This window comes from Amblyomma mixtum, chromosome 10 (assembly GCF_055824585.1).
Source record: "Amblyomma mixtum isolate Tamu chromosome 10, ASM5582458v1, whole genome shotgun sequence".
NCBI classification, from domain to species: Eukaryota; Metazoa; Arthropoda; class Arachnida; order Ixodida; family Ixodidae; genus Amblyomma; species Amblyomma mixtum.
Genome location: NC_143021.1, coordinates 163,618,291 through 163,642,978, shown reverse-complemented (window position 1 = coordinate 163,642,978; position 24,688 = coordinate 163,618,291). Strand labels below are relative to the sequence as shown.

Genomic DNA, 24,688 nt, shown 5'->3' with positions numbered 1-24,688 from the left:
GGTCGCCGCCAGTTGTCAGCTAACGGCCACGTGGCCTTTCTCCAAAGAATCCAGGAACCCTTCTTTTCCGGCAATAAAGCTTTCTCTCTCTGTCCTTTTTTCCTCCTCGCGCTCTGCTTTGGATATCGTTGTCTTCTTCAACTTTCATCGCTTTTCAAACGCAGTCGCAAAAAAAGGGTTCAATGAAGCGCCGTGCCTGAAGCGAGACGGAGAGAAGAGAGGTGTGAACCACCGTAGCAGGGTTGTATCAAACGACGAAAAAACAGCGCTCAAGCTACAAAGTGCATGCCTTCGCATTCTCTGATCGTCCCCATAATTTTTTTTTTACGGCGCTGATGTCTTCAAAAAGCATGCACGATACAGGAAAGAAGACAATAGCGCGTGAGGCGAACGCTCGGAGGAAGAAGATGAAAACGCTCTTATGCGGTGCGGTCGGAATTCTATTTGAGCTCCAGTTTACCGAGTCGAGGGGGTTTCGAGGCGCCCATATTATGTCGTCACCGGAACCAAAGAAACCTACGGATGACGAGCAGATTCCCACCGTAGTCCCGGTGGAACGAGGAGCCCACGAAGGCGGCACCGACACAGCGGCGGCCGGCGTTTCGACCAACCTAGCTCAGCACCCGGCCCCTCAAACTGCGACTTCGCCGGCGCAGGACTCAAGATCAAAGAGCGAACGCAAAAGCCGACGCCATCGCCGAAAGGAGAAGAAAGTCCGTGAACACTCAGCCAAGAAATCGTCTGGGGCCACTACAGCTGCTTCTCCTGGTACCGGACAGGAGGCGTCGATCAAGCAGGAAGGCTCATGCGCTGAGCAAGAAGCGTCACTGCCCACGTCTCCGCAGGCTCTCCTCAATCCGTCCGCTGTCGTAGGACCTCGGGTACGTGCGCAGCGCACTGTTAATGCGACCGCTTTAATGCTCCGCTTCAGTAGAAAATCGGGCATCGCACCGAGGGTGTTGTTGTGCCGAGGAACCCTCAGCCGCGCGCGCAAACTTCGGGACTGGCAGACGAATGTCAGCGCTTCCTGGCGATGAAATTTCCCAAGCTCACGGCAAAGCACTAACACAGCGTTTAGTCACTGAAGGAAGCAAACTGTAAGAGGCCCAATGGCGATGATTGCGATGCCACGAGTCAGTGTAGGTCGACTCATGAGCCTGTTTCCTCTGCGAAGATTCCGCCCATTCGCCCCAAACAGCGAGTGTCGCTCAACCCATTGAGTGCATGCATTCCTCTGGGTTATTAGCCATCATCATCATCATCCTGACTACACCCACTGCTGGAGAAAGGGCTCTTATTGCCTCTGCACCTCTCCCGCGGCTCTGCAATTAACCCTGCCCTTTGCCAGCTGCAGCTACTGTATCCCGGCAAAATTCTTAATCTCAGCAGCCCACCTAGCTTTTTGTCGGTCCCTGCTATGCTTGTCTTGTCGTGGAATCTACTCCGTTGCCCTTAAGCACCAGCAGTTATCTTACCTTCGCATTACATGCACTGCTCAACCCCGCTTCTTCCTCATTATTTCGACTAGGATGTTGTGAGCCCGCCCCTTTCTCGGACCCACTATGTCCTCTTGCGGTCTCTTAACGTTACTCGTGAAAGACATGAGAGCGCAAAACGGCAACACGGACGAGTAAGGGAACAGGACGAACGCTGCACTTTCAACAGGATTTATTCAAAGAAGAACGCTTATATAGCCTTTGCCCTTATCCGTGCTCTTGATCGCAGACAATCACCTCTCACAGATACGCATCAAGAAACAGTATTTCACTGTGGCAAAGGACAACGGACGTGTCACTAATGCAACTATTACCTCGCTTCTTGATATAGAAGGCTTCCACAAGCTCACGTTCTGTCCTATCTCGGCTTTTCATTAGCACTTTGCAATCAGATAGTCGAGGCTTGCAGGCTACACGCCTGTCTTTCGAGCAGGCTTGGCAGTGGTCTGGAAGATGGCCTCTCTTGTTTAAGGAATTCTTGTGTTCAAGCAGGCGCTCATTAAAACAACGTCCGGTTTGTCCAACGTACACCTTGCCGCATGTAAGTGGGAACTCGTAGACTACTCCTTTCTTGCAGCCAACATGTGGCATTCGGTGTCTGATCGTGCACTCTTGAACTTTTTTCTTCCAATCCGTGAACACATTCCGGCCAGTTTTCGCGGCGCTGAAAATGTACGTAAAGTGAGTGTACGTAAAGTTATGTGAGTGTACGTAAAGTTCTCGGGATTGAGGTTAATATTTATAGGAAAGTGCACGGACCTCTTCACTGGCTCGGCCCTAGTCAAAATGCAAAAAAAAGTTTTAAAAAATCTCGGGTCAAAAAACGTGACCAGTATGAAAGTCATGCGAAGTGAAGGAATTAGTTTCGCTTAGGCGCACTGGGTCGTCCTCACCGGTAGTGTGTACCAGATCCATTAAGCAACAGCCATCTTCTCCGCCATCTCAAAACCGATGTTGCGTTTGTTTCGTGAACTATGACATGGAGGGAAAGTTCACATGCCACTTTTTCTTCGACACAGCGACAAATAATGTCGAGCTAACGATACCACACTAGTTCTAAAGAAAGTCTTGTTGTGTGACTGGGGACCTATGGTAGACTCGCTAAAGGTCGATTCTCGGTTTGTTGGTGGCGTGCACATCTGCGGCCTAGTGCCTTACAGTATTTTGCGAGACTGGCAAGTGAATTTTGAGGAGCCATTTTTTTCCGCAAAAAAAAAACGGTGAACGTCCAACCTGCTAGACTCCGAAACGTTTGCAAACACGTAGAACTTATTTACGAAAAGCTTTCCCGGTTACTAGATGGGCTTCTTTTTATCAGTCTCGATCTTGTACGATGTAGCAACTAATGGCGTAAGCGAGTTTTTTTGGAAAGAAACGTGAGGGACTAAAAACGCCTACGACTCCCCGCAGCCCCACCGTAATTAAAGGTCGAGTACAGCGTAGTGTAAATTTGAGTTTTTCTTAAGCATTTCCGTTCCGGTAAAAAAACGTACGTCTCAACGAAGAGAGTTTTAGTGAGGTGTAGTAAAACGCACGGAACACTCTGCTGTTTTAGAACAACAACAGCAGCAGGAACCGTAAGTTTGGGGTGCGGAGGGAGCGCCACATTTCACGATATTTTTTTCTGCATTGAAACACGCGCTGGAGGCACCGTAAATAATGCTTAAATACTATGCAGTTTATATAAACAAAGTAAACGGTTAGATTTTACTAACTTTTAACATCTTACCGAGATGTGTTCAAGTAGTGGAATTTATAGAAAATAATTGTTCTCAAAAACTTTATGTCAAGGAATTTTCAATGCCAAATTAAAATGAGTTTTTTAAACGGCACTGGCATGCATAGTAAGCCGTAAGATACCTTCCCATTTGGATCCTATCTGCTTGACGTTTTTCGCCGAACGCTCGATCCCTTTAAGATTCGCCGGAGCTGTGGCCGTAATTTAAGTGCACAAGTGGAGACAACGTATAGTAGCACATCGCACGAACTAACTGGCTGCATTGCAATGTGCTGTGCTACGAGAGGGCAATGATTACCAAAAAAAAAAGGCGGTCGCGGTAGCCGGAGGCAAACGGTCATTCGAAGCGACTGCCAAGGGGCACTGTACTGTAATCGCAGCGCACGTCTGTTGAAAATGAGGACGCGCTCTCTTTTAGCTCGAAAGACACAGACTTTTAGCGTCACAACGTGTGGATTACGGGCTCTAATATAGCATTACTTGTGCCCGAACAGGGCTCCTTCGAATTCTGTCCCTTGGAGGCAGAGGACGCAAAGGATGCCGAGCACCAGGCGTGTCCACCGGAAGCACCGGCTGCAGTTCCTGAGGTGATCGTGGAGTTTTCTGAAAAGAAAGCTGCGTCATCTGCACCGCATTCATGCCTACGGGTTTCGGCTGCTGGAAGCCCCAAGAGCGCCCGGGACACCCTGACGGCGGTTAACGATCCACTGCTGACTGCTCGCGCGGATGTCATCTCTACCACGGTGAACTGCTGGTTGCTTTCTAGCGTTGTTATCGCACAACAGCTGATGACATGATGGTTTGGTTTCTGGGGTTTAACGTCCCAAAGCGACTAAGGCTATGAGAGACGCCGTAGTGGAGGGCTCCGGAAATTTCGACAACCTGGGGTTCTTTAACGTGCGCTACATCGCACAGTACACGGGCCTCTAGAATTTCTCCTCCAAATAAATTCAACCGCCGCGGCCGGGATCGAACCCGCGTCTTTCGGGTCAGCAGCCGAGCACCATAACCACTGAGCCACCGCGGCGGCAGCTGATGACATGAGTAGGGAACTAAAATATATTTTGAGAGTATTCTGGTGGGGAACAGTTGGTTCATACTTTCTGCGAAACCGGTTAACACAGCTCAATGGAACGATGACAAGATAGAAGAAACACGAAACGCCAGACGGGCGCTGATTACTACCAACTCTTTATTGCATCATAAAAAAATACATTTTATGCCATTTTCCTGGACCACTTGATGCGCTGTCAGCCAGTGGACATTGCGAAGGAACGTCTAACACTCTTGACGGTCCTTACGCAGCGAAAATCAATTCTTGAAAAGTGCATGCACTAACCTGCAAAGCATTACTAAACGATAAAAGGACCACAGATAAAAGGTGTGCATGAACCAGCTACATGCCTGGAATCGTAGTTCTCTCAGGCATGCCGCTGTTTCATGCACACCTTTTCTCTTTGTCCGTTTATTGTTTAATAAGGCTTTGCATGTTAGCGCACGCACTTTTCAAGAGTTCATTTTCGCTATGTAACGACTGCCAAGCGTGCACAAATTGTGCTGGCCTTTTATGATGCAATATAGAGTCGGTAGTCAGCGCCCTGCCTCGCCGCGGTGGCTCAGTGGTTACGGTGCTCGGCTGCTGACCCGAAAGACGCAGGTTCGATCCCGGCCTTGGCGGCCGAATTTCGATGAAGGCGAAATTCTAGAGGCCCGTGTGCTGTGCGATTTCAGTGCACGTTAAAGAACCCCAGGTGGTCGAAATTTTCGGAGTCCTTCACTACGGCTTCCCTCATAGTCTTAGTTGCTTCGGGACGTTAAACCCCCATAAACGGAACCAAACCAGTCAGCGCCCGTCCTGCGTTTCGTGTTACTCCTGTCTTGTCCTCGTTGCGTTGGGATGTGTTAATCTGTTTCGTAGAAAGTAAAATATTTTTTTGGTGAAATTGAAAGATATTCGGCTTGAAGAAGATGAAAAAGATGATTGCAAAGAAATAGAGATGACACGCTGCGGTAGCATACTTGCTGCCAAAAAAAAGGAAAGCGTATGTATTGATGGCAGCGTATATAAATATGAAACTTATTCTCGCACACGTAAATAGCGCATAGTAGACTGCAGGTGATGTGCCAGTTCGTGCAAGTTGGTGCAAAATGCTCTACGTTAAGTATAATTAACCTATCTGGTAAAGATTTATTGAAGGGGCGCAGGACGCATGCTTCCCATCTGCAGCTGCAAAATAGGTTAGAGATTTGACTTCGTAATTATCGCTTTCACGTGCATGCTTTTCACATACGTTGTGTTAGATGGAAAGGCTCTATATTAAGCTCACAGAGTGGTTGTTTTAGCGCGCTGGTGAGACCTTCCAAAAACTTATAGCGCACAAACAGACGAAGACGAAGAACGAAGCCAAGACATACACGCCCTGTTCGTTTCCCTGGTGTCCCTGGTGACCAGGGGCTCAAATCAGGTTACGTGATGTTAGATCTTCGCATCAGCAGCTATAATGCAGTATGCGCCAGGCAAGCGGGGGAGCCCAGCCCAGCTCATAGTTCTGACAGGCCCATCGCGAGTCGGTGATGATGTGTTTCGACTTGGGATGAGTGAGAGCCAGAATAATGGCAATCTCCTCCACGAGTGTTGCGCTGTAGGATCCGAAAGTCAGCCTGTTAACGGTGTTTGTGTTGTGCACGACTGCGGCCTTGTACCATCCCCCGTGGTGTGGGTTGGCAACGTCCACGTAATACACGTGTTGTTGGTTACCATAGTATCGCGCCAACGCCTCCGTGCGCGCCTTGCGACGACCGCTATAGTATTCTCTGGACATGTTGCGGGGAAGGGGTCAGACCCGGAGGGCGCGTCTGGCACTCTCTCTTTTCCCTCAATGTGGTAGTCATGTTTGATGTGTAGCCGGTCCAAGAGGTGGCGACCGGACGTGGTCTGTGCAAGTCGCGTGTATTGGTTGACTAAGTGGGATTCTCGAAGCTCCCGAGATGTGCTCACCACGCCCAAGACCACAAGTCTCTAGTTGGACGTGGCGACCGGGAGATCGAGAGCCCGCTTGATGACTTTCCGGTGGATGACCTCCAGATGGTCATCAAAGTGTTTGCGCAGTTATAAGTAGGGGGTTGAGTAGAGGATTCTACTCGTTACGAAAGCATGGTCAAGCCGCAGTGCATCCTTGCTTCGTAATCCGCCCCGCTTGTTGGGGACCCGGCGGACAATGCGTTCCACCTGGTTTCCCACCGTGCGAAGGTTGGCTAGGGTGGTGCCGACCCTGCGTTGGTCGTGTATGAAGAGGCCAAGGACGCGGATCTCCTTGGCCTCCCGGATCGGTCCCGAGGAGAGACTGATGCGAAGCTGAGTTGTGTCCCGAGGGGAGGGACGTACAGGGTCGTCCACTCTTAGTTAGAATGCGCTAGCGCATGGCCGTGCTCTTTGGAAAGCCACTGCGTCCGAAAAGGCTGCGCATCGAAGCGAAGTGGCAGATGACGCGAAGAACCACGTCCAGATACACCTTCTTCTGCGCCACTTTGCTGCGATGAGCGACTGTGTCGCACGTGGTGGCCCTCTGAAGAGTGCGGCCATGCGCTAGCAGGTTCTAACTAAGAGTGGACGACCCTGTACGTGCACAATTTCTGATTTAGCAGGGTCCGCAGTAGGCCGCGTAGTTGGCTAGGGTCGCTGCTGCTTGCAGGCAAGATTTCATGTTGCCCAAGTTAGCTTGCGTGGCCCAGATTGTAATGTCATCCGCGTAAAGAGCGTGATGTGTCCCGGGCAAAGAAGACAATTTGGAGGGAAGATGAAGGATTGCCAAAATGAATAGCAGGGGAGAGAGGACCGCGCTTAGAGGTGTTCCCCTCGAGCCGATGGTGTATGGCCGTTTTCGTCATCTTGTATGCGTATATAGGCTTGACGTTCTGCAAGAAATTGTCTTATGTAATGGAGTGTTCTGAGGCCCCATTTGGTGTTTCTGAGGTGGCCCATAGTTACTTCGCGCTTGACGTTGTCGAAGGCGCCGTCAAGATCCAAGGCCAGGACCACCTTGTCTTTGTGGGGACATTCGACAAGATCTAAGATGTCGTGGTGGAGCTGCAGAAGTATATCCGTTGCTGACTTGCGAGGGCGAAAACCGAACATGGTGTCCGCGAAAATGTGCTGCGTTTCGAGAAAATCGGAGAGTCTGTCGCGCACCATCGTCTCCATCAGCTTACCGACACAAGACGTGAGGGAGATGAGGCAAAGGTTCTCCACATCAATAGGTTTGTCGGCCTTCGGGATGAAGGTCTGGCAGCAACACGCACGGAAACCCGACGCCACTTACATGCGGCCTTGCACAACTTTTCAGGAAAACAACAACACAGCTAGCGCACATGCTCAGGGATCGATACCTGTGCAGCACTAAGGACACCCGGCCGGTGGCGTACTCGTATGCAGGGGAAGAGAACACGGAGCTGGAAACCCCGTTCCGGCTCCACGACCTCCGGGCGGCCTTAAGCAAGATTAAGCGGGGCACTGCACTCGGACGCGACAAGGTTACGGTCAAGCTCTTGGCTAACCTTCCCGACGCAGCCTACGCCGCGCTTCTCAAATACATCAGTAGCATTTGGGACGGAGAGACTCCTCTCCCTGTCGATTCGAAATCAGCTGCCGCCACTGGGTTGCCGGTCAAGAACATGTAACTACTCTGGGGCGCTTGAGCGTGAAAAGCGCCGCAATAGGGACTGGTTTGAATAAACACACACCTATACTTTTTGCTGTAACATGGGAAGTACACTCGCTAGGAACTTCGGATAAAACGAACGCATTCATCACAACCGTGAGGTTCGTTATAAGTGTGCTCGACTATACATCTAATTCATTAAACCGCGTTTCACGTTATTTCCGGGACACTCAGCACAACGGCAGCTATTGAGGACGATGTACACGTTCGTCTACTCTCAGTGTGAACACCGAGACGCATGGGCCGCGCTCTTCGGAGGGCCGCTGCATTGACGCGACCGCGCATCGAGGGGAGTTGTCTGACGATAAGCATCACTTTGAGGTCGATCTTTGCCAATGCCACTTTGCTGTGATAAACGCTTGTGCCAGAGCACTTCAAGACAGTTAGCTGCTGGGCTAGTTGGTTGTCAGACATAAAAGGATCTATAAAAACAATAATAATTAAGCACCCAAGAAAATCCATACAGCAAAACGGGCCCATCTAAGCCAATGGTGGCTTGTGTGATGTGGCCCGAATTCGTCAGCTAAGCGATGTAGTTGCAGTATACATGGACACATTTAATACCAACAAAGAAAGGGAAACAAATAAGAGTGATTAACGTAGATAAGGTTACAAAGGCAACGAAACAAAAGCATAGGGTAATCAGGACTAAACAGCGAAAAGCAACTGAAAAGTACACACACATGTATTACAACATGTGCAATACACTCTTCAAATTAGACCGAGAGTTCACAGAAAAATATTAACCTGGCAAGTTACTAAATATCTTGCGGACATACACGTAGTGTCTTGATGCTCCCTATCGAGTGGATATGCGCGGTACAACAAAACGCATTTCTTTTCGCAGCGGCCGCGGGGAGACGTGCGGATGCTTAAATTCATCCGTCCAGAAATGATGCAGCGCAGCCGTAGAAGCGAATAAAGATTTAAAGAACGGAAAACCGAGATCATGAAAAATGTCTGTTTGATGGTATCACGCGATTATATGTTTGATGGTGTGACGCTATTATACGCCACACTTTTTGATGCACTTGTTATCTAATCTGTCCTGGCAACGCTGGGAGCCGAAAGCGAAAACCGTTATACCATACCTTAAGGTGCTATATGCAAGGGAATGTACTATCACTTTTTTAGTGTGAAACGGCACCAAGCTTTTAATGTTAAAGTGTAAACATGCAACACATCTTAGTTTGGAGCATACATGCGCCCCGTGATTATCCACGGCAAGACACTATCGAGATGAATGCCGAGATAGTTGAGTTTTTATTTTGGACAAGAGTACACTTACAGGACATTCAGTCTTGGGTATGAAGATACACTGGAATGACCGTGGTTCCAATCTTGAGGGGAATTTTGGAGCATATAATTTTTGTTTTCTTTTGATTCACGATAAGGTTATTTTTTAAAACAAACCAGATCAAAGTGTCATGCACCGATTTCTCGAGATATTCGGCCGCTTCTTTGTAAGTAACATGCATTGTTAGAAGGACGATATCATTCGAATGCCGATAAATTTTATCTTTTGGGATTATGGAAATGAAATCGTTCACAAATAGGTAAAAGAGAAGTGGCGATAAAATTTACCCTTGAGTTACACCGGCCGCAAGGGTTAATTTGCTGCTATAGTATTTTGTACCTATAACCACCATTTGTGACCTGTCGATGAGATAGATTTTAAGTCGAGTATAGAAGGGGCGTCTAGAACCAGTAAGATATAATTTGCGAAGTATGAATGGACACAAAGAAATGGTTTGAAAGTGAACGTCGCAAAGACAAAAGTCGTTATCTTTAGAGCTAAAAATAAGCCAGTGAACCTAACGAAGGAAATATATTAGAACTCGATCCGCTTAGAAATCGTACCAAGGTTTAAATCCTTCGGTGTTTTAATCAATACAAAAATATCCTGGGACGACCATATTAATTACACAGTAAAAATATTTCGGATACTTGGTCTCGTTTATAGACGTCGTCAAGTACTGCCTGGCAGTGCGCTGCTTGTAGTGTATCATTAAATTTTCCACTCCCACCTTGATTAGTGTAGTTTAGTCTCGGCACAACACAAAAAAATTCATCTCCTACAGAAGAACTTTCTCAGGATTATTGGAACCATACCTAGGACGTATCACACAAAGCAACTCCCTATCAAGTAAGAAATTCAGCCCGGAACAAAACTATTGTTACGTTGTAGTGACGGCAGTCCAGCGGTCAAGAAGACACCAACCAGTCTTGGAAACGAAGCTCTTTATTTGGGCTGACTTGCGCACTCAAAAGAACTGAATTACTCGGCGGCGGCGTAAACAACAAACGTGCTCGTTGGTCGTCGATCTACGAATGCCCGCTGTTCGCGGCATAGTTCAATTTAAAGCCGGCAAGGAAACTTCGAGATAACAAGTCGAGATCATCTAGAGTAATCTGGAAACACATAGATGCAGCTCTTCATGGCTGTTAACAATCGAGATTAGACCGGTCGCTTCTCGCGTCACGAACAAAAATGATAACGCCCCTTTTCTACGGCCATGCGCGAACGAACGGACGCTACAATGATACGTGGCATTACCCCCCTCCCAAAGAAGCATCGTCCGGATGCTTTAAAATGAAAATAAACGCGGAGAATGCAAACTTCGAGTCCTTCAGCGTTCATAATATGGCTTCAGGCGTACGACATGTAACGACTTCCGGGCGTGTGCGGCGTCGCTGAGATGCTGTCGTGCCGTCGGGGATGACTTCATAGTCGAGGTCACCGATGCGACGGAGAACCCTGTACGGGCCAAAGTAGCGTCGCAGCAACTTTTCACTCAATCCACGGCGGCGAACTGGCGTCCATATCCAAACACGATCACCTGGCTTGTAATGCATGTCTCGTCGGCGCAGATTGTAGCGTCGGGCGTCGGTGTGCTGCTGGTCTTGAATGCGAAGCCGCGCAAGTCTTCGGGCTTCCTCGGCGCGATGAAGGTAGGCGGCGACGTCGAGGTTGCCTTCGTCGGAAACGTGGGGGAGCATTGCGTCGAGTATTGTCGTGGGCTTCTGCCGTATACCAGCTGGAATGGGGTAAACCTGGTTGTCTCCTGGACGGCAGTATTATAAGCGAAGATCACGTAGGGCAGAATGGAGTCCCACGTCTTGTGTTCGGCGTCGATGTACATGGAGAGCATGTCTGCGATGGTCTTGTTCAGACGCTCTGTGAGTCCGTTGGTTTGCGGATGATAGGCAGTTGTCCTCCGATGGCTTGTCTGGCTGTACTTTAAAATGGCTTGCGTCAGCTCCGCAGTAAATGCCGTCCCTCTGTCTGTGATGAGCACTTCGGGGGCGCCGTGTCGCTGGAGAATTTATTCGACAAAAAATTTTGCGACTTCCATTGCGGTACCATTAGGCAACGCTTTTGCTTCGGAGTATCGGGTCATGTAGTCGGTGGCCACGATGATCCATTTGTTACCTGATGATGAAGTCGGAAAGGGGCCGAGGAGGTCCATTCCTATTTGCTGAAAGGGATTAGTTGGAGGTGGTATGGGGTTCAGGAGTCCGGCTGGTCTAATTGGAGGCGTTTTGCGTCGCTGACACTCACGGCACGTTTTCACATAATGGGAAACGTCGGTAGCTAGCCGCGGCCAATAGTACTTCTCCTGGATGCGGTGCAACGTGCGAGCAATCCCGAGATGCCCTGCAGTCGGCTCATCATGACATGCCTGCATAATTTCTTGCCTGAGAATTTTGGGGACGACAAGAAGATGTCCTGTCCTGTTGGGCGCGAAGTTATTCTGCAGGAGGACATTATTGTGAAGGAAGAAGGACGACAGTTGGCGCTTGAACCCCCGGAGAGGCGATGCGGTCTTGCCTTTCAAATAATCAACTAGGCTTTGCAACTCAGGATCCGAGCGCTGCTGCTGCGCAAAACTGCTGGCGCTTACCGGTCCTAGGAAAGCGTCGTCGTCTTCCTCTTCCGGTGCTGCGTCTACGGGGGCTCGCGATAGGCAGTCTGCATCGGAATGCTTGCGGCCAGATTTGTATACTACAGTTATGTCGAATTCTTGAAGACGTAGGCTCTAACGAGCAAGGCGGCCGGAGGGATCTTTCAAATTGGCCAGCCAGCACAGACCATGGTGATCACTCACAACCTTGAATGGTCGTCCGTATAGGTAGGGGCGAAATTTGGACGTGGCCGAAATAATGGCGAGGCATTCTTTCTTGGCGGGAACAACCGAAATAATAAAACGCAGACACAGAAAGGAACACACAGAACGTAGACGAAGCTGACTGTCAACTAAAATTTTATTGGAAAACCCGCGCTTTTTGTTTCCTTGTCAAAAAAATATCTTGCTTTTATCTCCCGTGGGGTTCGTTCAAGAAAGAAATTTCTTATAAAAGCAAGATAAAACAAGATATTTTTTTGACAAGGAAACAAAAAGCGCGGGTTTTCCAATAAAATTTTAGTTGACAGTCAGCTTCGTCTACGTTCTATGTGTTCCTTTCTGTGTCTGCGTTTTATTATTTCGGCTGTTCCCACCACGAAGTATGAACGAACTAGCTCAGTTTTCTACTCTTTTAAGGCATTCTTTCTCTGTCGTCGAATAGTTGGCTTCGGCTCTCGACAGTGAACGGCTAGCGTACGCGATAACTTTCTCCTGTCTGCCATTTTTCTGAACGAGGACCGCTCCTAAGCCCACGCTGCTTGCATCGGTATGAACTTCGGTTTCGGCGTTTTCATCAAAGTGCCCGAGCACAGGAGGGGACTGTAAGCGGCGCTTCAGCTCGTTGAAAGCTTTCTCTTGCGGCCTTTCCCATTTAAAAGGCATGTCAGCCTTGGTAAGTTGGGTCAAAGGTTCAGCGATGCGCGAAAAGGTCTTGACGAATCGCCGGTAATAAGCGCACAATCCAAGGAATCTGCGTATAGCTTTCTTGTCATTAGGCTGTGGAAACTCTGCGATCGCAGCCCTCTTCTGAGGGTCTGGGCGAACTCCATCCTTGCTTACGACGTGACCAGGAAACAGCAGCTCCTCATAGGCCAAGTGGTACTTCTCTGGTTTCAGTGTCAGGCCTGAAGACTTGATCGTTTTAACGCCACGTATCATTGTAGCGTCCCTCCAAGGCGAAGAAGACGTACCTAATTTTCATGGCATCGTCCCAGTTGTTAAAGACAGCCACACGGTCGAACTGTTCCAGCCATTCTTCGGGATCGGCGCCAGGCGAAGCGCCGAAGGTTGGTGGTACCCGGGGCTGCTGAAAAATTATTGGAGTCATTGTCTGGGGCAAGCTCATGGTAGACGTTGCTGCTGGCTTCCGCTTCCGGGTAGGGTCCGGCAGAATCCCGAACTCTGGTGCGTCCCCTTGCAGGCGTCGGCTTGCGCGGTGGACTGGACTCAGGCCCTGCGGTTGATGACTCAGAGGGCTGGCGTCACGACTTGTAGGGGGTGTCCGGAACATGGAAGGCTACCCAGCACCTCCACCAGATATCACGTTGTAGTGACGGCAGTCCAGCGGTCAGGAATACACCAACAAGACTTGGAAACGAAGCTCTTTATTTGGGCTGACTTGCGCTCTCAAAAGAACTGAATCACTCGGCGGCGGCGTAAGCAACAAACGTGCTCGTTGGTCGTCGATCTACGAATGCCCGCTGCTCGCGGCATAGTTCAATTTAAAGCCGGCAAGGAAACTTTGAGATAATAAGTCGAGATCATCTAGAGTAATCAGGAAACACGTAGATGCAGCTCTTCATGGCTGTGAACAATCGAGATTAGACCGGTCGCTTCTCGCGTCACGAACAAAAATGATAACGCCCCTTTTCTGCTACCTTGCGCGAGCGAACGGACGCTACAACGATACGTGGCAATATGACTTTCTCTTACGTCGTGCGACTAAACGCGTACATACTAACACAACGTATCTCCTCCATGAATTGCCTCGCGTACAAAAACGCACGCATGTGTACAAGGCGAGACGTATTGGCCAATAGGACATTAAAATATATATAACTAATTACGATTATGAAACACTAGAAAGTATATTACCACGATTGCTTAATAACCGGTGTGCAAATAATATTTGTTGTATCGCCGGCTCGCATACGCAGCCAGCCAAGCAAGCACGATGCCTGTAGCCTAACGAAAAACATCCTTTATTAGATTAGTCGCAGCTATATGTACACAGCCAGGGCCACCAGTGGCGCCCTCCATGGTAGGTTAATATAGCAATAACAATATTGCCCTTGAACTCATCACGTATCGTGAACTAAAGCAGTACTTTCTTTCTCTTGACTAACTTTGGATCTTGCCTTATTTTTTGTTTTATCTTGACTTAGAACTGTGTAAAACGAAGTAATGCTTTTCCTTCCGATTTGTGCTGTTTTATCTGATATTTTACAATTTTTCCTAACACCATATAATTGTCTATCGTACCCTTACGCACTGTATTATCTCTTGTTGTCAGCCACTGTATGCCGCCAACTGTTAAGGTCGGGTGCCCGTGGCGTAGTAGAAAACATGGGGCAGCAAAGCGTCCCGGTTTGTCTTCTTTCTGGCGTGTTATGCACATCGGTGCTAGAATCCTTTTATTATAACAAGCGTCTCGAGTGTTCGCACTAAGATTGAACGACCCTGTACACGCCTTCACTCTCCGAACGTTCTTCACAATAAGAAGAAGACACGATGCAGAGGCCAGTGTCGTAGAAGTCACTTTTTTTATTTCTAAGTCATCACGCCCACCCACTGTAATTGGTCATGAAGGCGCTGCCTCCATCACATTTGCAGAGGCCAAGCTGTACAATGGAGAATATACAAATGCTTGCCAAATGACTGGCCGAACAAGAGCCCCATTTCGTTATCACATCTTCATTCTGCGTACATTTATACGAATAGAAATGCTGCAAAGTGTCTTCGAAGCAATTAGCATGGACGTCGAAATAGTCAGAAGACTTCAAAACACCCACAGACGTCAAAATGACACCAGGAAAGAACAAGGACAAGGGACAAATGGTGTTAAGAAGGTATCGATGCTTTCGCACTCCTCCGGTGCGGGTCGCCGCACTGATCTCAAAGTTTGTGAATACAGAAATGGGTAATCTACTGTTTTTCGGTTCCTAAATTAATACTACTCCCCAATTTCAATTGACCCCTGTCGTGACTATATTTCAGGATCTGATATAGTAGTGGATGCCTGCATTTCTGATCGACACTCTTGTTTTTTTCCTTTCACGCGCTGTAAATGCATCTACTACAATTTAACCTCTACAAATGTAGCCAGGGAGTAGAAATATCTCTTGTTTCTTCTAAAATCCTATAAAAACTATATCTGTTTATGTGTGACAACTCTCAAGTATGCCCTAATGGCCGCATAAGTAAATAGATCACCGCTGAGGACAGTGGAGTGGATTCGGGACCGCACCTCGGCGCTGTTGCTTGCTTGCAGCCAGAGTGCCCCGAGCGACGACAAACTTCGGCCCCGATCTCGCTTGGGCGCTTGTCACGCTTGATAAATTTCTGCCCAGCCGTTGCGCTGCTCTCCCGTTGACGGTAGCGACAAAGCGGAGCACGGATCGGCAGCGGTCGATGGAGAGCATCGCGCTGTGGCAGAGCAATCGGACGGTCGCAGTCCTTAAAACCGATGCAGTGTGAAGGAAGGAGGTGCAGTTTGGTTTTTTGTTTCCCTTTTATATTGCCCTCATGTTACATTTCATTGCCTCTCGCCTGCATTTACCACTGCCGGATTTTAGGCAGCGCGGCCCAAGGCAGCGGCTACCTTGACGCGCGCTTTCTCACGCCTGTGCGACAAGTAACAGACCCGGCGAGCTTTGCTACCGGTGCTCTTTCTCCAACGGTACTGTGTTTTAGGCACTGTGTGAACAATGAGATTATTATTCTGTTCAGCCAGTCCTCTGAAGCCTGTTTTAATTGGATGCTACGATAACTTGTCTCTGATACAGTACCGTAACGAAGGAATGCTTAGCAAGGCGAGTTACAAAACTTCTTGTCGTTCAATAGATTTTACTGACGAAAGCAGATAAAAAATATGAAGGGACTTGTAAGCTCCACCTTAATTGTATGACGCAATAGTGCAATCGATTCAATCTCATATGTGCACAAAGTCATTCTCTCCTTTACATTCATCCACCCCCCTTCTGGCGCAGTGGTGCAGCGGTTAAGCCTTGCGCCACTGCCCTGCGATGGCAGGCGCGGCCTTGTGCGGCCCACGTTGTCCTTTTCGAGCAACCAAAGATTAATTTAGCAGCCACCTGCCAAGGCGGGCAGTTTGCTCACCATCAGCTGGGCGTTGTGACGACGCTGCAAGGTACGTGAACAAGGTGGCCCACCTTCCTCATAGGCTACTCTCTCGGGACCACCTGCCAGAGCCATGCCCATTATTCTTTTTCCCAACACCGATGCCGACAAGCCGACGCCGACACATGGCCCGTCGGTAGGACGATGACAGCGCTGAGCCGTATTATTAGCCACATTAGCCTTATTTTATGAACGCCTGGGAGGTTGGCGACGCTCTTGGTTTCAGTTGCTAGTGCAGCACCATCACGGTCAGGTTTCAAGAGGCAGGTCTACCGATATGCGTTGTGCTCAAGGTCGGACCTCACAACAAACTAGTGGGCAGAGCTGCTCAACTTCTCCCGAACGCCCAGGCATATCTCTGAGTGCACCCACAGCATTCTCAGCAGTTGGTGCTGCTCGGTAAACGTATAGGGATCCATCATTAGGGACGGCGTCGCCCGACTCGTGCGGATCGAGGGCTCATTCACCGGTCCGAGGTCGTGAAAAATCATCAATAGGCATTTGATTCTCTGCGCTCTGGACGGGCCGTTGGTACTAGGCTGCTACATCTTCCAGCACGACCGCAGCCTCGTGCACAAAGCACGCGGTGTGAGCAACCTCCTGGAACACTACGCCATGCGTCAGCTGCAGTGGCCAACGAACGAAGCTGACCTGAACGCCATCAAGAACATCTGAGGAATCTTGAAAGAGCTCGCCTCACGGCACGTTTGCGGTAACATAACGGCCAAAGTGCGGCATGCCGCCAAGGCAGAGTGGGCAGCCCTGCTCGGACTATTGCTAGTTACGGCTCTCTACAACTTGATTCTCTCTACAGATTCTCTCTTACGGCTCTCTACAACTGGATCGCTGTCGCCGGCAACTATTCGTTCCACTAGGGCACTCTTATGCCAGTGAATTAGATTTTAATTTATTTTGGTCAATAAAAATTGATGACAATTACTTTTGTGATTCGTCTTCCTAACAATCTTTGTGTGGTGGTAATCTCATGAAAAAAATTTCATAAGTTACAACGTATCGTAGCATCCAGCTAAAACAGTTTTCGAAGGACTGCCTGAACAGAATATTAAACCCATTGCGGAGACAATCCCAAATGACGATCCCGTAAGAGAAGATGCGCCTGCAGCACAGCTGGCTGTGGCTGTTACTTGTCGCACCAGCGTGAAAAAGCGCACGTCCAGGCAGTCGCTGCCTCGGGCCACGCTGCCCGAAAATCCGGCAGCGGTGGACGCAGATAATAGGGAATAAAGTTTAGCGTCAGGGTAATACAATAGGAAAAAAAAAACGTTAGGTCACTGCCGCATCCAGCATTGGTAGAATGCGAAAGCATCGGCTCCTCCACTGCAATCGTTCCCTCTCTTTGCCTCTCTTTGATACTTTTGCCCCTCTTTAATACTATTTGCCCCTCAGTGCTCATAATTACCATCGCTTTAGCTATTTCATTGCCATTATTTGCTATCAATTAGACATCTTCATTGATTACAGTTATCAATTGCAATCACTTTGTTTCTCATTTTCGTAATCACCGTAACTAATCACTGCAATAACTTTGTTTTTAATTTTTTCATAATTAATCTTCCTAATTAAAGGCATTCACTCTGATTACCCCCATTTTGACCTCAGTCACGCTTTTTGAATTTTTTTAAATTTGGCGCCATTGCTGCTTTCCGTTCCGCCTACATATCCCCGTCCAGCCTAATCGACCATCCGACTTTTTCTTCTATTTAATTAACTAATCTATGGCAATCACTCTGTTCTTCGATTAATTATCACTCATCAAACACTTTTCAATTCATTCCAACTTTTATTTTCTTCCTTTGACTATTTTTCCACCATTTTCCCGTCCACAGTTGTTTTCCCGTCCTCTCACTATATCGGCGTCCACTCTATTTCGCAGGTTTTCATACCTCTATAGCTTTAATTCACTACTCATGCTATTGACGTCAAGTTTTTGCACATAATTCTCACATCATCATTTATCGATCACAACCATTTGTTTGATCCTACCTCTTCTGAGAACGCCATAACTGCTGGCGCCACACCCCGCCGACTTAATCAATTAATGCTTTCGCATTAATAAAACAGCGTCTCGTTCCTTCACACAGCAGCGGTTTGATGGACTGCGGTTTTCCGATTGCTCTGCCACAGCGCGATGTTCACGACCCCTGCCGATGCGCGCTGTCATCTGTCGCGGCGGCCAGCAGCAGAGCAGCCTAACGCCACACTAGAAGTTTATCAAGCGTGAAAAGCGCCCGCGCTAGAGGCAGGGCCAAGTTTGTCGTCATTCAGGGCACTCTGGCCAAAAGCGACGGCACGAGATAAAAGCGCCGCGGTGCAGCCCGGAAGCCACTCCGGTGCCCTGAGCGGTGGTGAGTTTTACTTTTGTAACCGACATTACCTCGGGCCTGCGTGTCTTGTATGCAACTTGATTTCCTTCTTCAGAGACATTGTCCCTGCCAAGCCTAATGTCCGGCTCCAAACTGAACAGCTCACTCTGAAATCGAACAAAAATGGAAGTGTCCAGGAAATGGTGGCTTATATGGTCTGCCACTCATCTGGGCGTCCGATTACGGTGACCTGGCTGACATCATGTGTTCTTATCGCTGCCACAGGTCACCGCCCAGACTTCAGCCACCCGTTCCCAGCGCGGGCGGTCACTGGAGATGAAGTGTTTTGGCATTGTGGTGTTTGGCTGCGCTCTGGTCTGCTTCTACGTCCTCCTGCAGTCGAAGCCGGGGCGAAAGACGAATCTACTGTGTATGACGAACAGTTGCGCCCGGCACAGGTGAATAACGGGCCCATTGCACTTTAATAATGAGCCGCCAAAAATGTTGTTGGCAGCGCGGTGCCATAGTTACAGCGCTAGAAGATGCATCTCCGTCCAGTGTTCTCAATCCCCTTTTTGCCTGGGGGCAGGGGAACAGGGAGTGACGCTTAAAGTTTCAGCGAGACGAGTACCTTCTCAAAGACCTCAAAACCTCCCGGTGTCGTTTTCATGGCTGATCACAATACTGACAATAAAGGAAGAAAAGAAACGGCGACGAGTCCGGTTTGTGCGCTCGAAGAAAGGGGCTTAAAGTTGGCTTGGGATTAAGACAAAACATAAAGATGAGCGAAATAAAACACAGTGAGGAGTGGCGACAGTGTCCCAGTGACCCAAAGAAAGTTGCTGTTGTCGCGTATGTCCATAGGTTGCCCTATGGGTTAAAGAAGATAGGGGGCAAATACGGCGTGAAGGTTGTTTTTTCGGCACCAGCTAAGTTCATTGGAATCTGCGCACAACAAAAAGGAGATCTGACATTAGCCTGCGTGGTAAAACGGGTGGATGTCAGGTCAAGCATTGACTAGAGTTCATTTCATGCAGTGTTGCAAGTGTTTATAAGCTTCCGCTTTATTGCGGTGCCGCTCGGACGATGCCAGATCGCCAGATGCCATCGGCCAGACCAGACGAAGCGTTATTGAAAGGCTTCAGGAACACTCAAATTCCTGCGGTAACAACTCGCCAAAGTCATCTATTAACCTCGCAGTAGAGTGTTGTTCTTGCGGTTGCACTCCTGTTTTTTCTGCCGCTGCCATTCTTTTTAGAAATAGAGACCAACTGGCTAGAGTAATAATGGAAGCCTATCATTTTCATAATTCTGGAAACACTTGCGTCAGTCGGCCTTCTGTAGTGTTGTCACAGAATGAACTTGATTTCCTCAAGGGTGCCCATCTTGATTGTTAGCGTGATTAAGGACGCGTCCAGTGTTATCTTCCTCCGGCGAGAGTGTTTTTGGTTTCTTGTTTTTGTTGTTGGACACGCGCGCATTAGTTCACGCCTTGTATGCCGGTTCAGTTTGCTTTTCCGAAGATGTATATGTACTTCCCTTCCAGTAATAAATTTTCAGCTGAAGCCAGCGCTTATTTTGTCTATTACCCCCTTGCGTTCGCATATCCGCTCTTAAGCAGACTTAAGTGCAATCCTGTAATTTTTCAGCTCCCACATCGCAATTGCAGCTCGGGCATCTCGTGAAATTACTTTTGAGCAATCGCCACAATAAGCTATGCGTTAAAACAAAGCGTTGTTGAGTACACTGATGCAAGCTTTTTTCAATCGTAATGCGCTTCTTAAATCTGACGTCCAGGTAAATGACTAGCAAGAACTTAAGTTTCAACTTCTGGTCTACAGTCTGGGTCAGCTCAACGCGACTCCCGTATTTACTCCCATATTGTTCAACCTGTCGCATTGGTGGACGCACTAAACTTGAAAACAGAAAAAAAAACCGCCAATAAAATTGTGGTAGCAATGTGATGTATGTCACGCAACAAAACCTCAGTGAAATCTCAGTTCTGCACAGCCTATAGCATATCGCTGGTGGCCACCTCCACGTGAAACGCGCAGCTGCAGATACTGGAATATGTCCCACACCGCCCAAATCAGCGTAAACGCAACATATAGTGACGCGATATGGAATGATCTCTTTATTTTTTAATATTTACCAGCAACCTAAACACCAGCAGCATCACTGAAGTCATACCTTAAATACAGTGTTTTATCGAACCAAATATTTTGGCTGGAAGTAGCATCCCGCTTTTCTGTGCTAATTCATGGAACTTCCTGACTACTACTCAAGGCTCTCTGTTTTCTTCAGGCCCAATTTAAAACCAAAAACTTCCTTAACCGCAATTATTTCTGGCGTCTCGACCCAGTCTACGATGAGCAGGTTAACAATTATAATAAATTGTTTGAGACAGAGAGAGAGAGGTGGAGAGAAAGCCTGTAATAAAAAAGCAGAGAATTGAGGCTTTAAATTGGTAACGTCGGTTTTGAGGAAATGGCGCAGTATCTCTCTCACATATCTCGGCGGACACCTGAACCGCGCCGTAAGGGAAGGGAGGAAGGTAGGAGTGAAAGAAGAAAGAGAGAAAGAGGTGCCGTAGTAGAGGTCTCCGGATTGATTTCGACCACCTGGGGATCTTTAATGTGCACTGACATAGCACAGCACACGTTGCGTTTCGCCTCCATTGAAACGCGGCCGTCGCGGTCGGGTTCGAAGCCGGGTACTCCAGCTCGGGAGACGGGCGCCGTACCACTGAGCCACCGCGGCAGGTTAGAATTTAGCCGGCGTTTAAAAATCGCTGGCATGCTAATATGCATGGGAAGGGAGTTTGGGAGATAAAGAGTTAAGGAGAGTGGTGTGAAAAAGGCAAAAAAAACAAACAATATTGGTTCATATTTCTAATGAAATTGGTCTAAGGCATTCCTGAACACGAAGTTACATGCTTGGCTTGATCGCGATCCCTCAAAGTGAAGAGCGAGACAGGCAAGTTCTGAGCCCAGGAGGGCGCTGGTGTTCCCCTTAGTTCTGTCACATTTGAGTATTTGCTTGTATGCAGTAAAGGAAACTAGAAAAGGTGCAATTGTGCTTGAGTGAGGGTTCAAAAATGTTGATGATTCGACAACTACAGTTTGGGCTGCTCATCGGCGCCAAAATCATTAGATGCCGACCGTCGCACTTATCGCCAAGTCTGCGGGCGGTGCTTTTCGGCGATCGGCAAAAGTACGCATGCGGCTGTGAATGAGGCGCGCGCCACTAAGAGGCGCTCGCATCGGAAAATACAGCCTAGGAAGTAATCAAACGTATTAATCTACAGTTGGGAGCCCTAGTCAAAAGAGAAATGCAGCGAAGTCAAAAAGACAGCGCAAAATTAAACGGTGAACAAATAGCGCTAATATCAGCCGAAATAGAAGAAGTAATCGAGAAACGCCCCATGGAAAAGTGGGATTATAATCAGTTAGAACTGCTCATCGCTACAAAAATGAAACAAGTGAAACGAGTGAACCGCTGGAGAGGAAAGAGGAAGCCACGAAGCTGGTGGAATATGGAAATTAAGGAGGCCATCGAACAACGACGGGTGGCTTCAAGGAAACACAGAGAAGCAAAGAAGGCGCAGAGGAAATAGGCGAAAAATGGGAATCTTATCGACAAAAGAAACAGCAAGTTATGGTCCTAGTCCAGGCTAAAATGAAGCAGTCATCTGATAAATGGCTGGCTGAAGTTCGCGAGGCAAATAAAGGGGGGCCAAGAAAATTCTGGAACCATATAAGCTGGTTGGGAAAAACAAATCAAAGAACGCAGGAACAGATTATAGATGCTGAGGAAAAATGTTTAGAGGGAGACGATGCTGTGAACTACATTAAGTCATTTATAGCTGTGTCTTTTAGCAACGACAATGGGGCAATCTCCCAAAGTGAGGTGGCAACACAGGACAGCACAATAGAGAACAGCTTAGAACTGACTAGTCTTAACTCGGAAAAGGCGGAAGCGAATATTCCTAAAACCACATCCGCAGATATAGACGAAATTCCAATTAAGCTGATTAATGAACTTGGCCCAAGAAGCAAGGAAGCGCTGACAAAAGCATTGGAGACAGTCATAACAAATCAGCAAATTGCGTACAGCTGGAGACAGAGTAAAATGAATTTGATTTATAAAGGGAAAGGAGATAAGATGAACATCAAATCCTTCCGTCCGATTACGATAACGTCTGTTATGTACAGGCTGGCAATGCAAGCGGTGAAATTAAAAATGCAGTCATGGGTAGAAGGTAATCGGATACTCGGAGAACTTCAGAATGGGTTCAGAAGGGGTAGGCATTTAGATGATAGCCTGTTCGTGCTTACCCAATGCATAGAAATAGCTAAGGCGGAAACAGACCTCTGTTTCTAGCCTTTCTGGACATAAGCGGTGCCCACGATAACGTGAACAGGGAACTCCTGTGGAGCATATTGAAAGATTTAGGTATCGGTCATGAGGTAATTTATTTTCTACAGAAAATCTACCGAGATAATGAAGTTGAAATTACATGGGAAGGGAAAAAAAGTACCACAACTGTGGGGGTGCACAAAGGATTCAGGCAAGGTTGTCCTCTATCACCGCTGCTGTTCATGCTTTACGATATGGAAAGAAGGCTAGAAGAAAGTAATCTAGGTTATAATCTGTCGTACAGATTAGGCGGAAATGTAGTTAAGCAACGACTCCCGGGTTTAATGTACGCGGACGATATTGTACTGTTAGCAGATAGCCAGGAAGATTTACAAACTTTGGTTAATTGCTGTGGAGACGAAGGAGACGCTCTAGGATTCAGTTTTAGCGCAACTAAATCCGGTGTGATGATTTTTAACGATACAACTGACCAGGTGCTTACAATACAACGCCACGAAATACCCAAAGTGGCCGAATACAAATACCTCGGTATATGTCTAAACGAAGGGCAGATATACACGGAGAAGCACGAACAGGCTCTTAGGGCAAAAGGACGAAAAGACGCCGGGATAATGAAACATAAGGCATTATGGGGGTACAACAAATATGAAAAACTAAGAGGTATTTGGAAAGGAATAATGGTGACGGGACTTACTTTCGGCAATGCGGTTCTGTGCTTAAGGGCAGAAGTTCAGTCGAGATTAGACGTAAATCAGAGAGGTGTTGGAAGATTAGCACCAGGTGCCCACGGCAAAACCACAAACGAGGCAGTACAAGGGGATATGGGCTGGGCATCGTTCGAAGCACGGGAAGCTAAGAGTAAAATACTATATGAAGAACGCCTGAGGAAATTGGACGATAACAGGTGGGCAGCTAAGGTATTTAAATATTTATACAGAAAGAGCGTTGACTCACAGTGGCGGAAAAGAACTAGAAAACTAACTAGTAATTATGCCGGTCATAAGGACGGAGAAAGAAAGAGCATTAAACAACAGGTTAAAAACGCGGAAGTTAAAAATTGGATGAATTCAATGGAAAAGAAACATAGTGTAGAACTATATCGATACTGGAAAAGGCAGATCAGGAAAGAATTTTTCTATGATAACTCAAGAGGCAGTGCCCTACTCTTCGAAGCTAGGTCAGGGTGTCTTAGAATGCGCAGCTACAAAAAGAAATTTAACGAAGAAGATGACACATGTGCAGTATGTGGTAGATCTGTGGAAACAATGGAACACCTCATAATCAAATGTGATGGTATCCATCCGGATGTCGATGCAGGCGCAGTCACTCTTCCCGAGGCCCTAGGGTTTAAAGATAACAATGGTCATGTAAATAAATCTGCAGAGGAAGTTAGCAAAAAGCGATTGGAGGATTGGTGGCTGAAAAGCAGAGATGTGGCATATGGTTAGAATTGTAGGAAACCGTAGGTAAAGATGATGGCGATTCTCAATGAGAATTGCCAACACAGAAGACAAAAAATAATAAAGAAAGAAAAGCTGAGCATGGTGGCAATTGCCACCACCCCGTTTAAAAGGGGGCGCTCCCATCCATCCGTCCGTCCGTCCGTCCGTACGTCCGTACGTACATACGTACATACGTACATACATACGCCGCCGCGGTGGCTCAGTGGTTATGGTGCTCGGCTGCTGACCCGAAAGACGCGGGTTCGATCCCGGCCGCGGCGGCTGGAATTTCTTTGGAGGAGAAATTCTAGAGGCCCGTGTAC

At 47.8% G+C, this 24,688-nt stretch overlaps 1 protein-coding gene across 1 annotated transcript; it reads left to right on the top strand.

The window, feature by feature from the left end:
- Positions 1 to 491: 491 nt before the first annotated feature.
- LOC149327577 (uncharacterized) lies at positions 492 to 16,894 on the top strand. The gene is made up of 4 exons (XM_089564917.1): positions 492 to 881; positions 3,729 to 3,977; positions 16,112 to 16,229; positions 16,758 to 16,894. Exons 1-4 carry the CDS (start codon positions 492 to 494, stop codon positions 16,892 to 16,894), a joined length of 894 nt encoding a protein of 297 aa, XP_089421043.1.
- The last annotated feature ends 7,794 nt before the right edge of the window (positions 16,895 to 24,688 follow it).

Coding starts and splice junctions, on each gene's coding strand:
- LOC149327577 (XM_089564917.1), top strand. CDS start 492: ATGTCGTCACCGGAACCAAAGAAACCTACGGATGACGAGCAGATTCCC. Junction 882..3,728: donor CCGCTGTCGTAGGACCTCGG/GTACGTGCGCAG, acceptor GTGCCCGAACAG/GGCTCCTTCGAATTCTGTCC. Junction 3,978..16,111: donor CGGATGTCATCTCTACCACG/GTGAACTGCTGG, acceptor CTGCGATGGCAG/GCGCGGCCTTGTGCGGCCCA.